The sequence below is a fragment of the Enhydra lutris genome, unplaced genomic scaffold (assembly GCF_002288905.1).
Source record: "Enhydra lutris kenyoni isolate GAN:26980312 unplaced genomic scaffold, ASM228890v2 scaffoldscaffold72, whole genome shotgun sequence".
In the NCBI taxonomy this organism is placed as follows: domain Eukaryota; kingdom Metazoa; phylum Chordata; class Mammalia; order Carnivora; family Mustelidae; genus Enhydra; species Enhydra lutris.
The window spans coordinates 1,468,408-1,484,335 of NW_019154156.1; the positions used below are offsets into that span (position 1 = coordinate 1,468,408).

General features: G+C 35.9%; 1 protein-coding gene across 1 annotated transcript in view; it reads right to left on the reverse strand.

The window, feature by feature from the left end:
- The window catches only part of LOC111159969 (SRY-box 5), a 521,422-nt gene that overhangs the window by 201,754 nt on the left and 303,740 nt on the right, over positions 1-15,928 (reverse strand). The window contains exon 4 of the mRNA XM_022522689.1: positions 13,050-13,136. Within this exon, the coding sequence (XP_022378397.1) occupies positions 13,050-13,136 (87 nt within the window). The remainder of the gene's footprint in view (positions 1-13,049; positions 13,137-15,928) is intronic.

Sequence of the window (15,928 nt, forward strand, 5' to 3'; positions counted from 1 at the left end):
CATTGATGGACGAATGGATAAAGAAGATACAGTAAACGCACACACACACACACACACACACACACACACACACAGACACAGGAATATTATTCAGTGTTAAAAAAGAATAAAATCTTGCCATTTGTGACAATACAAATAAACCTTACAGGCACTATACTAAGTGAAATAAGTCAGACAAAGACAAACACGATATGATCTCAATTATATGTGGTATCTGAAAAAAAAAAAAAAAGAGAGAGAAACAAAAATCCAACCTAATAAATTCAGGAACAGATTAGGTAGTTGCTAGAGGTAGGAATAAGGGGTGCATGGAAGGGGTGAAAGGGGTCAAAGCATACAAACCTTCAGTCATAAAATAAATCAGTCATGGGGGTGTCATGTACAGTGTGGTGACTATAGTCATAATACTGTACCTGCATATTTGAAAGTTGCTAAGAAAGTAGGTCTTAAAAGTTCTCATCACAAGAAAAAAAATTTGGAACTATGTATGGTGATGGATGTTAATCAGACTTATTGTGATTATTTCACAATATACACAAATATTGAATCATTATATTGTACCCCTGAAACGAATACAATATTGCTTGTCAGTTATACCTCAATTTAAAAAAAGAAAGAAAATATTTGTACAAAAATCTCAATGTATGCACATATCTATATTTATAGACAAAAAGACTAGAAAAACTCATCTATGTATTAATAGTGGTTATTTCCAGGTGATGGAATTATAAGCCATTTTAACATTTTCATACTTTTAAAGAAAATTTTCTAAATTGCATTATTATTTACATACTTAGAAAAATATATTTCATGTATAATATGTGGAAATATAACTTAGAAGTTTAAGGTGACATTATTCATTTACATAACTGGTGTAATACCAATGTGTAAAGAAATATATTTGTTTGTTGATGAGTATAAGCAAATATCATTTTGACATTCAGTATATGAAAGATTAACAAAATCCTTTTGTCTTCACTTATTTATATTTCAATGATTCTCAGATACACATTTTGTATATTTTAAACTCTCTGAGTCTTACAATGAATACTGTCTCAAAGTCAATGAAATATTAAGGTTTATGCCAACCCTGAGTTTGTCCTCCAGCCCTAGTCACTTACTTATAGATGCAGAACAGGTATCTCTGAATGCAGATCTCGGTTTTAAAATTCAACATGTATAAGGTGGGGCTCTGCCTTTTCCCCGTTTTTTTAAAGAATTATCACTCAACCAACATTCTAGGTTAGAAATATTAACATCATCCTCAATTCTCTTCTCAACTACCCATCCTCCTGTATGCATTATATCAACAAATCGTGATAATTTTTTTCTCAAAATAGCTTTGTGGCAGTTTTAATTTTAATTAGTCAAATGTATTTCTGCAATATTATTATGTTCACATGAGTAAATAACCAGTGATAACAAAAGGGTATACAGTGAAAGATCTCTGAATACTGTTCCTTCAGAGTAATAATAACTGCAATTATTATTATCATACTCTTATAACTGTAGATTCAAGCATATATCAGAATACTTCTATACTTGTCTACCAGAGCTGCTGTAACAAAGTACCACAGATTGGGTGGCTTAAACAGCAGAAATTTATATTTATTGACTAGAAGTCCAAGACTAAGTTGTCAGCAGGTTGTTCCTTCTGAGGGTTATGAGAGAAGGAGCTGTTCCAAACATTTCTCCTTGGCTTGTAGATGGCCATCTTCTTCCTGTGTCTTCATGTCGTTTCCTCTTCTTATAAAGACAGCAGTCATATTGAATTAGGGTTCACCCTAATGGCCTCATTTTAACTTAACTACGTCTATACAGACCTTATTTCCAAGTACAGTCATATTCTGAGGTATTAGATGTTAGAACTTGAACAACATATGAATATTTAGAGGGTTACAATTCAAGCCACAACAATTTCCTTTACAAAAAGGACACCATAACATAAATGCTGTTTTAACAACTGAAACACCCAGGTGCCACTCAAATGCTATTTTAGAGTATGTAGGGAGAGCTCTTGTTCCAGTCTTCCTTCCTCATCTCCACAGACATTTCTTATCTTTTCACGAATTGTTGTAGCAACCTGGGGCCTGAACTCACACCCTAAGATCAAGACCTGAGCTGAGATCAGGAATTGGACACTCAATGGACTGAGCCACTGAGGCACCCCTGGAGCCTTTAATAGAACTTCCTGTCACTAATTTTTGTCTCTACAAGTCTATCTTCAAACTAGCACCAAAATTATCTTCCTAGAAAAACAAATCTTCTCATGTAACTACTATTTAAACACCTCCACTTTTTCCTCATTGTCTTTGGATAATATGTCAATTCATTCTTAAGAATGAATAAGGTCGGGGCGCCTGGGTGGCTCAGTGGGTTAAAGCCTTCGGCTTAGGTCGTGATCCCAGGGTTCTGGGATCGAGCCCCGCATCAGGCTGTCTGCTCTGCAGGGAGCCTGCTTCCCTTCCTCTCTCTCTGCCTGCCTCTCTGCCTACTTGTGATCTCTGTCTGTCAAATAAATTAAAAAAAAAAAATGAATAAGGTCCTTCTAATTATGATCCAACCTCTCACTTCCTTTGTTCATCCTAAATTCTAGTCATAATGAATTTTCTACCATCCTCCACAAAGGACACCATCCTTCATAAGTGTCTTACCTTGGCCATCCCCTCTCTAAACATTCATTCTTCATGTTCCAGGTCATGTGTCTTATTCTTTAAGACTCATATACTGACTCTGACTAATAACAGTTGTTCCCTTCTTTTGAAACTCACACAGTAGATATCTTTATTATAATATTTAATCATTATAATGATTTAAAAGTTATTTTCACATTTGTTTCCTAAAGTTAGCAGAGATAGCTGTGACTGCAACAATTGTAAATTACCAACTCTTATACCCTCATTACCTACTAGAAGACCTGGCATATAGCAAATTATCTAAAATTTTAATGACTAAATCACTTCCCTTTAAACTACTTTCAGGTTTAGGAATGCCATATAGCTAAGAGAAATGGGGAGATGTATTATCTTACATGAGTTACGCTAAAGTTCTGGTTTAGGCTTAAGAGTTGAGCCAAGGAACTTAAGTTTTGCAAAAGAAAATTTCCCCACTTTTATAAAAGTACTAAATTAAGATGGAATAAGCTCTACAGCTTCATCTCTAAATCATCATGGTGTTCATAATAATTCTCTTCCAGTGCATGGGGAAGGTACAGTAAGTGGTCTATGAATACTAGAGAAACTAGTTAAGAGTCACAAAATAATCTATGACTTTAAGTGTGTGTGTGTGTGTGTGTGTGTGTGTGTGTGTGTTGTGTGTATAAACAACATCACTGGAAAACCCAGAAGACTCCCAAACAAAAAGAGGAGCTACTGTTTCTTCACTCAGGTTTAGATTTTTGAGAATCATACAAGTATCAAACACTATGGGGGCACAAGCTTGTATCTATGGTCTAGTTCAAGAGATTCAGATAGCTAGTGATATGAGTTCATGTTTGTGTGTGCCACTGATAGTAATTTATTCCCATGTTTCATTTGTTTGCACTCTTAAGTGTTTTAATCTATGCTAGTCCTGCTTCCATCCCCTTGGAATTAGGGATTATTGAGGTAAGAGGCAAACATCTTCTGTTTCAGTTCTTCCTACTGCCCGATAACTCTAGTCATGGTAATTGTTTGAGTGGTTGCTGTAGTCCTGTATGTTCCACAGAAGTACAGGTCAGAACATTCCTTAGTGTAATGTGACACAAGTCATGAAGGAAGGGAACCAGTTTTAGTTATACCCCCTTGGTAAGAGATATCACTATCCATATATTGTTATATTCTTTCATCTTCCTCATTTTTCATATCTAATTCATTGGGAATCCTATCAACTCTCAAACATAGAAATTAGTCCATGAGTCTTTATTTCCAGTACAATCTCTTAATCCAGGCCATCATAATCTCTTGCCTTCACTATTACAATTGTTTTCTACCCATTCTCCCTGCTTCAACTTCTCCTCCTACTAGAAGCTATTCTCCAAGCAAAAGTTCAGAGGGATCCATTTACTTTTTTTTCTATTTTATTTTACTTTTTTTCTTTTCAGTGTTCCAACATTCATTGTTTATGCACCACACCCAGTGCTCCATGCAATACGTACCCTCCTTAATACCCAGCACCAGGCTCACCCAACCCCCAATCCCTCTCCCCTCCCAAACCCTCAGTTTGTTTCTCAGAGTCAGAGGGATCCATTTAGAAAAGTAAATCAGATCATGTCACACACCTGTTTAAAATCATTTCTTAGCTTACACTGCACAGAGAATAAAATCCAAACTCCCTACCTTAACAAAACCCTGAATGATCTAGCTCTCATCTTCTCTGGCATCATCTCTTCCATTTCTCTTTTGTAAAAGTGCTTCAGTCACCTGGCCTCCTTTGAGTTCTTCCACTACCAATACACAAAGTTTAAATGTGTTCAAGAGCATTTTTAAAAAGTTGTTCCCATATTAGAGTCTTTGCACTCCAATTGTTTCCCATGGGAAAGTCTTGTCCTAGATCAAGATTTCTCAGTCTTGGCACTGTTGATATTTTGGATTAGACAGTTCCTTTACTGGGGACTGTGCTGAGCAGTATCTCTGGCTAGATGCTAGTAGCAGTTCCCACCTCGTGGTAATAACCCAAAATGTTTCCAGACAATGCCAAATTTCCCCTGGTAGAGAACCGCCTCAAATGATGGATTTTTCTCTTTCATTCCTTTTGCATATATCCAAAGAGTTTGTTCTACGTTCCTCACACTATTCTAGGTGTTGGGGATACCACAGTGTCTAGGCCAGACAAAAATGTCTCTGCTTCAGAGACCTTACATTTAAACGGAAAAGATAGTAAATTATCAGATCCAACCACATAGTAATTTAGATGTCAACTCCTCAGACGGGTCTCTCTTGAACAATGAAATTAAGGAAGCCACAATCTCATTTTCGGCCACATCATTTAATTTTTATTCAGTTTATAGTAGTTAACACCACATGCTGTATTTTATCAACATAGTCATTTAGTTATTGACTCTTCCATAGAGTATATGCTTTAGGATAGCAGAATACTAGTTTGTTTTGTTCAATGCTGGATGCCCAGCATCTACAGAGTAATGCCTAGGACAAAGCAAACATCCCATCACAACTTGTTAAATAAATAAAGTAAACTTCATGAGAACAGAGAAAAGCCCTTGATTGACTGATACCGTGCAATTCTATGCATAAGGAAAATCCTCATCAGGATGACTCAAATTGAAAATGATCTTGAACACATTTAAAAATAATAATAAAAAAATCTGTGGAAGCTGACATTTCCCCAATATTGTTTTATTCCACTCAAATGAAATAGATACATGGCTTGAAATTAAATGATCAAAATCAAAGTAAATTGCTAGGCGTTATTATCCAAAAAAAGGAAAGGTAAGAGTAAACTTACTCAAGAAGAAGGGGAAAGGCCTAGAATTTTGAGACACTAAAAGTAAACTGGGGATTATGTTTCTTCCTTCAAAAATTTGCCACAAATTTAATTCTTTGTTACAAAGCAACAGCCAATCTTTTCAGGGTTTTGTTTGTTTGTTTGTTTTTTCCCTTCAGCAATTGGTGTTAGACTATCAGTATTATAATTTGGATTAGACTTTATTTTATTTTATTTTACTTTTTAAAGGTTTTATTTATTTATTTGACAGACAGAGATCACAAATAGACAGAGTGGTGGGTAGAGAGAGAGAAGGAAGCAGGCTTCCTGCTGAGCAGAGAGCCCGATGCAGGGCTTGATCCCAGAACCTTGGGATCATGACCTAAGCCGAAGGCAGAGGCTTTAACCCACTGAGCCACCCAGGCACCCCTAGACTTTATTTTAATTTTTTTAGTGGAAATATTGTTGTTCTCAACTGGTGCTCCACTTGAAGAATCTAAAAATCATTAGTTGTCCTGCCTTTAAAAATTCTGCCTAATGAAAGGGGCTCTAATATACCGTAAGCTTTAAAAGGGCAGAAACCTGTCTACTCTACTTGCTACCATTCTATCTCCAGAACATAGCACATAGCAAGACAGCAATATTTGTTAAATGAACTAAAAATATAATGAATAAAAACTAACTTAAATTAATCTAAATGTACAACTAAAGCTTTTTTCAGTGACACTTTTTTTTTTTTAATGAACATATAATGTATTATTTGTTTCAGCGGTACAGGTCTGGGATTCATCAGTCTTACATAATACCCAGGGCTCATTACAACATATACCCTCCCCAGTGTCCATCACTCTTATTGAACAAAAGAGAAAAGGCAGATTCCCTCATCAAAGGTATTAGTGGCATCATTCCAATTCATTAAAGGAGTATTTGTTGGGTTAGCCAACTTATAAACATCTATGAATTGGTCTTTTTCATTAAGAACAAATTTAATCAAACTTTGATAAAATTTAGCTACCTACCCTTTACTGCTACATAATACCCTGAGAGGTTAGAGTCAATTAAAATTATATAAGGAACACCATTATTTATTACATGATGGAATAAAGTAACTGATATTCTACCTTACCCTGCCAATACTATACATATTCTTACCTTACAGATTTCTATAATTATTTTGAAAAAAAAAAAAAAAAAAAAAACAGTGGTTTTTGGTTTTTTGCTTCAAAGATCTTAAAAAGAGGCCTTCAGCCTGGATTTCAATATATCTACTATAGGAAGCTTTCAGTTATAAGGCAACTGACATAAGAATGAAATGGAACATTGACAAGTAGCTATGATCTTTACCATTGTTATCCTATGGCTGATGCTTTGCTTCTGAGATATTATAAACAAGATGTGTGCATTATCACTTTCGTAGTGAAAGCAAGGGTTGTTCATGTTCCTTTTTTATTTCTTACTCTATACTATTTCTTATTATGAATATTTACCTTTAATGGAAATTATAATTTTACAAACTTTCCCAAGATTATTCCATCCACCTCCTCCGATATCGTATTTAAAATGTAAAAAAAAACAGTTGTTGGGTGTTTTGTTGTTGTTGTTGTTTTTAAAGATTTTATTTATTTATTTGACAGAGAGAGACACAGCAATAGAGGAAACACAAGCAGGGGGAGTGGGAGAGGGAGAAGCAGGATCCCCGCCGACCAGGGAGCCCGATGCGGGACTCGATCCCAGGACCGTGGGATCATGAACTGAGTCGAAGACAGATGCTTAACAGACCAAGCCACTCACGTGCCACCTGGGTTTTTTTGTTGTTGTTTAAATCACATTAACTTTGCCACATTTACAGACTTTAATGTAGTCAATAATAATCTTCTCAAAACAAGCATTTTTATGGTCATCCTTTCATCGAATAAAACTGGGTCCCAAACTTTGGGCCAATGGTAAATGAGTAGTATGCAAGGGAAAGGTAAATATATATATAAGCTAACAATACAAAACAGGGTGTGTGTGCTAAGGGACAGATCTAAGCACAGAACAGAATATCCTGACTGCATCTCAGAGGGCGCTGCATCCAGCTGTGTAGGGTCTGGAAATGTTTTCAAGTTTTAAAGGATTTTAGAGATCATCCATTCCAACTTTACTGAGGAGAGACTGCCAAGCACCATGCAAAGAGCACAGGCTTTGAAGACAGGCAGGATTAGGTTCACATCTTGACTCTGTCACAACTCAAGTATGTGGTTTTGGATAATTAATCTCTCTCTCTCCTCTCTCTCTCTCTCTCTCCCTGTCTCCACGTCTTACTATGTAAACTGGGAATAAAATGTCTCTGTCACAATAATTTTGTAAGGAAAATGCTTACAAGGTGCTTGTACGTAAACGGGCATGTAATCAATAGTAATCTGTAACTGTTTTTTAAATGAGCAGAGGAGGCAATAAACGAAAAAAGAGTTAAACTGATTTCCACAAGTCCTTGGAAGAATTGCGGCAACATGACACTAGTTTTGCTTTTTTTGTTTTGTTTAGTTTTGTTTTATTACATCATGCCTTCCTAGGAAGAAAAATGGAGTTTAAAAGAGGAAAGAGTTTCAGGTTAATTCCATCATCTAATAATTTGCATAGTATAAGTTTTGGAGTCCATATCTACAAGAAAAAAATTATGGTTTTAAAATTATTTCAATTTTAGAATCTTCACATCCCTTGCACAAATGAATACTTATTAAATGAATGGATGTATTTTTAAACGAGAAAAAATGTTCAGGAAGGCATATTTTCATTTTCACATACAGAATCAGATTTAATATGTAAGAGCATCTGTTTAAAACATGCATTATTGGGGATCCTGCATGGCTCAGTTTGTTAAGCATCTGACTCTTGGTTTTGACTCAGGTCATGATCTCACTGTTCATGCAATGAGCCCTTCATTGGGCTCTGCTCAGTGGGGAATCTGCTTGAAGAATCTCTCTCTTTGCCCCTTTCCCTATTTGTTCTCTCTTTCTTTATAATAAAATAAATAAATCTTTTAAAAATTTAAAAATAAAAAATAAAACATGCATCATTAAGTACCTTCTTTGAAAGGTATATAAAACTTCTTAATTCGTGGACTAGATCATCAATACAGAAATCAATGAGATCCCGTGTCTGACCATTCTCTTTCCATCACTTACTATGTTTATACACTGGCATAAAGCCTCTGGCATTCTGGGACAGAGCAAGTCGCTGATGGGCAGAAAAGAGAAAGTCACTTTTTGCTTTTTCAGACCTTGCCAAACTTACTTTAAAACCTTATATGCTGTGGACTGGTAGTCTTTCTCCGGTTCTCACAAAGTAGGTTTTTTTTTTTTTTTTAAGTGAACACATTACTCATAAGCAACCACAGAGGAACTATAAAACAAGCTTAGTAGATTAAAAACATTAAGCATTCACTTTATTTAGAAGTAAATGACTGTATGTTATGAACCTTCCTCACGGCTGACTCTTGCAATGAACAAATTTCAGATGCAACAGTTCCCTCAAAAAGTAATCAACATTTCCAACTCCTTTACACAAATGTGCAGACATATTTTTTAGGTTAAGGTGCAAATGAAATAAGTCACAAAGTTATTATTAGCAAAACCTGTGATTCTTAAATAGTTTTCTTGATTTTAAAAGAAAGGATTTAAAACAGCTTTCAAAGTGTTACAAACTCTTACATACCTAAACCGGGATTTTAGTTTCCATGTTTCAAATTTAAAAATTCTAAGGATCCCCTACTAGATTTGTTACCTGGGAACTGATTCTTATTCCAAGCCTGATTGTTTACAAATTCTCTAATGTTATTTGGACAGGATTATCTCTTTCAAGCCACATACTGAATCCATGTATCTCTTTTATCTCAAAATGTTATGTCACCTACCAGAGGATCTACTTTAACCCACATGTTGAATCTAAAAGCATGTATCTATCCTGAGTTCTAAGAGGCCAAAGTGTCACTGAATAGGTTATTTCCTCGAATCTGTTACTGGCATTCTAGAGCAGTCGGGTGTTTGCCTTTATGTTCCATCTTCTAGAAAGAACAAAATTATAGCTTTTTAAAAAGCCAATTTTTTATTATACCAACTGCAGCTGGCATTTTTCTGAATACCGGATATAACACATTCCCAGCCTAAATTAATGCCTTCTGAGCATGGTGAGAAAGGGTCTTCCAGGGATACCAGTGGGAAAGAAACAAGGCTCTGAAGAATTCTTTACATAAGGCAGGTGGGGAAACTGATCTGGCCTCACCTGAGGGACCTAGAGAGGAAAGCTTTTCTAACTTCACCAAGATAGAATTATTTGAGAGAATTCTGCATGCAGATTTTTTGGTCACAATTCTACAAAAAAAAAAAAAAAAAAATTTAAGTCCATAAAATACGAACTCTGCAAAGACTTTATTGAAAGGCAAATGATCTGTTTAGATGAGTCAAAGCTGCATGGGTCCCCAGATACTGTGCTCAGGTGAGGTGCCAAGGCAATGACCTTCAGTGTAATGGAACTTCATGCGAACTAAAAACAACGTGTGACAGTCCCGGTTGCCAACGGGAGGGCAGGCATGGTTTTGTCCCCTTCTCAGGAGCTATGAGGCTCTAAGAGCTATTTCTTCACCTCTCACACAACCCTTACTCAGTGCTTCTGCTATAGGTAACAACAAAACATTCTGTAAGCGGACCAGTCGCACAAGATAGCTGACTGGTGAAGAAGAAAGAAATAATTTCTTTAGGCAGCTCATCAGTGGATACACATGTATTGATGGCTGACCAAGCTTTTCAGCCAAACGGTTTCATTTTGCAAAACTGGATCTGGTGTCTTTTTTGGATGTTCTTTAGAGGGCTGTCTCAAATGTAACTTTAAAACCTAATTACTTCACATTTCCAAAGTACCAGACCATAAAATGGCATAAATTCTAACAGGTGAAATAATCTAACATGAAAAATAATTTTATGCTCTCAGAAGTGGATGACCTTTACTAACCCACATTGTTTCTTGAAAAATGAGATTGACTTTAAGTGGGTATGACAGCTATTTATGGAGAGCTAAAATATCCAAACCAAATGCTATTTATCTCCCCTATTTTTAAAAGTTTATCGATTTAACTTTTTAAACAGTAATAGCAAGAAACCCTTCTTTGAACTTTGCCAAACTATAATATTAACTGTTGTCCAAATGCCCTGAAAGTTACTCACATGCAACAACTTGAAGCTAGTGCTTGGGAACTGTGCTCTGCCCTCACTTATCTACAGGTTTAGATATTCAAGAATGGACGTGCTCCTGCTCGTGCACATGCCCGCGCGCGCGTGCACACACACACACACACACACACACACACACACACACAGTCATTCACTCACACATTTTCTGGAACTAATTAAAAGTTAAATGAAAACTGACCAGGATAAACAGAGGAGAAAAGTTTCAATTGACAAGACCCAGTAAATACTGTGAAGGCTGTACATGTCCTAACATATGCAAAGAGTCTATGAAATATATTATTCTCAATTATCATTAATCATCTAATAATTGAATAAGTTCATATTTCCAGATTAAAAAAAAACTCACACTTATCTTTCCCTATCTCAACTCAAAACAGTGAGCACATACAGGAGACTTACACCTTTATTCGCTTCATATTTGAAAAAAAAAAAAAAAGGCTGCAAAACAGCTAAACCATTGTTCTCACATAACTTCTGAGGTGGCATGAAAACCACATTCCTGGGCATGGCATAATCATAGTGTCTGACCCCCCAAGAACCATTAAGTCAAATTCATTTACCCCCAGAGGGCTACACACTATTGTATCCTTTCCACTTTCTCGCCACCTATGAACAATGGAGAGTAATTGCTACTGTCACGGGCAGTCAGTAGGAAAAGTAAGCCAGCGCTGTTTTCCCAGTTTTCTGCCAAACCTATCCAAGCACCTAATAACCATGCCCCCAACAGAAGAAAGATCCACAGTTGCTTTTTAAATGCATCAGAAAACAGCCTTCTGAACAGAACCAGAGGACAATAACCAAACTTATGCTCTGAACGTGAAGCTTAAAAAACTCAAAATTAAAGACGGGACTTCTTTTGACCGTACTGCAGCTTCCTGAACTAACCCCACAGGCAAGCCTGAAAGGAGAGAGGAGCTGCTTTCCTCCAAGCTTATCATCACTGCTGGGGCTGCTTTTAAGTCTGACTTGTGAAGAAAACGAGGGAGGGAAAAATGTTTGTCCTCCAATGGAACGAGATCACAAGGCTTGGAACAGGCGGTCTTCTCTGTTCTACTCTCAGTTATCACCTAGGTCAGAGGAGAATAAAGAACCTTGGAGAGAACACATCCTGTATCTTGGGTGCAAATGGGTTAAAAATCCAACATAATAATGTAAAGGATCTACTGCCTCGGAAGAGAAATTTCTCTGTTCTGTTTAAACTTGGTCTTCAAGCTCTTTAAGGCATATAAAGTATTATCTGTTTGAATTTGATTCCATTATAGATTTTGGTTACTGAATGTGTTCATTAGCACCATTCATTCTCTCACCACCAAAGCAAACTTCATCATAACCTGAATATATGTAAACTTCAATCAGAATGGATGAAAAGTGAAAGGCTCAGTCCAGCATTTTCTGGAAGTTTCCAAATGCTGGGATGCTAGTGTCCTGCCTTTCGGCAGGAAGCTCCAGTGCAGTAGAGCCATAAGAAAGACAATCGCCTTTTTCATCGGGAGAACACGTGCCCATACATACATATGCAAAAAAGTTATTTATACACATATTTCTACATGTATATTAATATAAATCTGGTGATATTTTAAATATATTCAGCTTCTACCAAAAAATATAGAGTAATATATAACTAAATATTTTAATATTGATGAATAAGTATTTTTTTCTCAAAATCAATCCTTTAGAACTCAGAATCAAGCATGCTATTGGCAACAAATAGAAAACCATAGACTGCCTACTACGCTTTGAGAAAACACACTAAAATGAACTGAAATGACCATTTATCTCTATTTTTTATACGAGAAATTAAACCCTCTCTCACTGTAGTTAGTAAAAGTTTATTAAGATATGAATATTCAGTATGACAAAGTCCACATAGACTTTTCCTCTTAGTTGTATGTAGTGTCGGATTCAAATAAAACAAAACCAAAAATGTTGCTCTCGTTAGTAAAAAACAATCTTTTATGAAGCTTTCTCCATTCATCATTTCTAGTTTTAAAGGTAGATTATGTACCTCCACACTTCTAATATGTAGAATGCATAAAATCATCTCATAATGGGCAGTTTTTAACCCTGATAGAAATACATTCTTACTTACAAGGTAAATCATTTAAAAAAAAATTTTTAAATGATGAAAACCAAAGCCTTTTGAAGATACAATGAGGATGATTCTATTAAACTGACATTCCATTTATCTAATAAGGCACAAACAAAGAGAAAACAAGAACCCTGATAGATCCACTTTCAAGCTAGAAAAAAGAAACACCAAAGACAGAGAATGCATGGAGCAGGAGGGAGATGCGGGCGGCGGGGGGTGGGTGGGTGGGGAAGCACTGTATCACTGTTATATTTCAAAACATAAACTTCATTTTTGTACATTTCACATCAAAATAATTTCAGATACATTACCTTTTATTTCACCAAAATTCCCTGATCCCATTGCAAGAAGTTTGTCTTTCCAGTCCTTTGAGAGTAGCTTTTCAATACTGGGGGTCTCTAAGTAAAGGAAAAAAAAAAATGTAAGCAAATCAACATGACTATCTTTATAATGCAGCTCATTAAAAGTCTATCTGCTAAAAATAAGGCCATCCCTATCCGGGCCCCAGTTCATAATGACTTCATCAACAAACTGATAACAGGGGGGGAAAAATGTGTTTTGTCACCTGCTGTTTCAAAATCATTAGCTTTTTCCTCTTGCGGAACAAAGCCGTACTAATTCTTTATGACAATGGGTACATATAAACCTGCAGTTCATTGTTTTTCAATTTGGTGAACAAATTCCTGCTATAATAGATGCTTGTCAATTTCAGGGTGTTAGTGTGCAGTCAAAAAATAATTATGTTGATAAAATGCAGAGCAAAAAAAAAAGGCAAAGAATTAGCTCTTAAACCTGCTACATGTAATTATATCCCTCTGTGTGTTTACAATTACATCCACTTTATAATATGTGTTTAACATCGTATGGTGGTAAGCACACTGTGGAAAGATTTGCCAGTACCGTGAACACTAAAAAAAAAAAAAAAAAGAAGAAGAAGAAGAAGAAGTTGGTATAAAAGAAGCTTTACAAAGATTGCAAAATCTAGAAAAGTGAGTAATGCCTTAAATGGAAACCTATTATTTGCTTATTTCAGATTTGTCTCACATTCTTTTAAAATGCCCAGTACTGAGACAAGGCACATATATTTTAAAGAGCAAGGTTATGCTAAAGTCTGATATTTGTTTCTATACATCACATGGTTTTTGACCTCTTCTTTTGTGTTGAATTTTAATGTATAAGTAAACATAAATGCTAATAAAACTCCCAAACATTAAACTCAATTCCAAACAATGTAATTGTATATTCTTGTCAGCGTTTAGATGGGTACACAATTACAATGGCTTTCAATCCCACGATTAGCACTGCATTCAGTGAGAAAATGGAGTGTACTAAAAGATAAGTGTCCCAGTATGCTCCATCTAAATAACAATACCCACACTTATTATCTGGATCTAAGACATACCCTGCCATTCTCCACATTGGTGTTTATGTGTATTTGTGTTTGTTCCGACATTTGTTTACCCCCTACTAGGAGCATAAAGGGAGTACATGTTAACTTATCAAAGGGACCGTCTGGCCTAGAGACCATAAGATTATTAGAAACTGGTTCATTTTCCCCACAGTAAAATGCATTTTAAGGCATCATCATCATCTTTGGCTAATGCTATCTACTTCTCTCAGTCCTCCATCTTACAGCCATTGGCTGTCAGAGTCACAAAGCCCATGTGGAGTTTTCAACAAAGTGGAGGTGAAATTTCCTTGGAAAAATCATGACAATATGGAATTTTTTTTTTTTCAGATGTCAAAAACTTCTGGAAAATAAAATGGTGAAAGGCTCTGAGTGGTTAGTGCTTCACATAGTCTGCAGTCTATACATATGGCGCATACACACACACACACACACACACACACCCTTACCACAATTACTGTGTACACATTTACTATGCAATTTACTACGGAATGTGTAAGATTTTTTTTTTCCTTTGTTACAAGGTATCTCCATTTCTTACATTTTAAGGAAGACAGATCTTAAGAAGTTACTTTTTCTTAAAATCTCTCTTTCTGTACCATAGTGGTTTTAAAAATGGTAATGACAACTCTGAGTAATAAAACGGCTTAAATCTCTTACTGTAATCAATATTTCTGTTCATTGAGGCTTTAAAAGTAACTTTAAAACACTTCTACACGGATTTCCAATGTTTCTACATTCCCAGTAAACGCTTCATGAACGAAATCATTTTTTAAACCTTATCAGAGTAGGTCAAACAAACACCACTGTTTCTTTTTTCCAGCACTCCACAAAAATTCTTGAGTAGCATGTAAACAGGGCACAGCCAATACGGTATTTGCAATAGAGTACTGTCAGTCATTAAAAGCTAACAAACCTTTGCAAAGCAGGAATGCAGCAATAGAAATCCATTGTGCACTAACAATGGGCCCCTGAACCTCCCGGCACCAAAAGCAGACCATTTTACTTTTAAGGCTATTGTCTGCAAAGTCCATGACAAAGCTTTTCCCCTGCAGCTAGACAAAATATTCACTGTAGTGTGCTCATAAAGAAACAGAAGTCTTCTGTCTAAGTTGCAGAGTTAAAGTAACAGCCGCCAGAATTCTGAAACCTGCAGAACATTCCTGGCCTCTTTATTAACTTACATAGAAGGCTCCTATACAGAGCCACTTTTTTTTTTTTTTTCTTTTTCAAGTCCCTGACTTTGAATAGACACTACAGAAAAATGAGTAAAACTTCTTAAAGACCAAATAATTTGGAAGATGTAAAATCAGAAACATATCTAACCCGGGGATGTCATGTGTGTGGATGAAGAAAGACACTAATATTTGCAACTTGGATGAGGTATATATTTTAAATGCAGATTCAAGAAACATTTATCAAGCAGCCTATGCGCCAGGAACTGTGTTAGATGCTTTTTCCTGTCGGTAGTCTCTCATTTAACATAACCGATACCTGAAGATTCAGATTGTGTTATTACATCCACCACACAGGTTAAGAACAAAAGCAGAAAAAAAAAAAGGGACTTGTCTGAGGTCTTACAAAATGTAATGGGCAGAGCTGACTTTTTGAAGTAAGATTTTGTTTTTTGTTTTGTTTTGTTTTATTTTGCCTACAAATTCCAAACTCTCTTGTCAACAATGAAATGATAATGATAGCTACTATTTTGAGGACTAAGTGCTAAGCAGTGTACCAGGTCCTTTACATGTGGTATCTCAAACTTCTCATAATAATCTTCTGAAT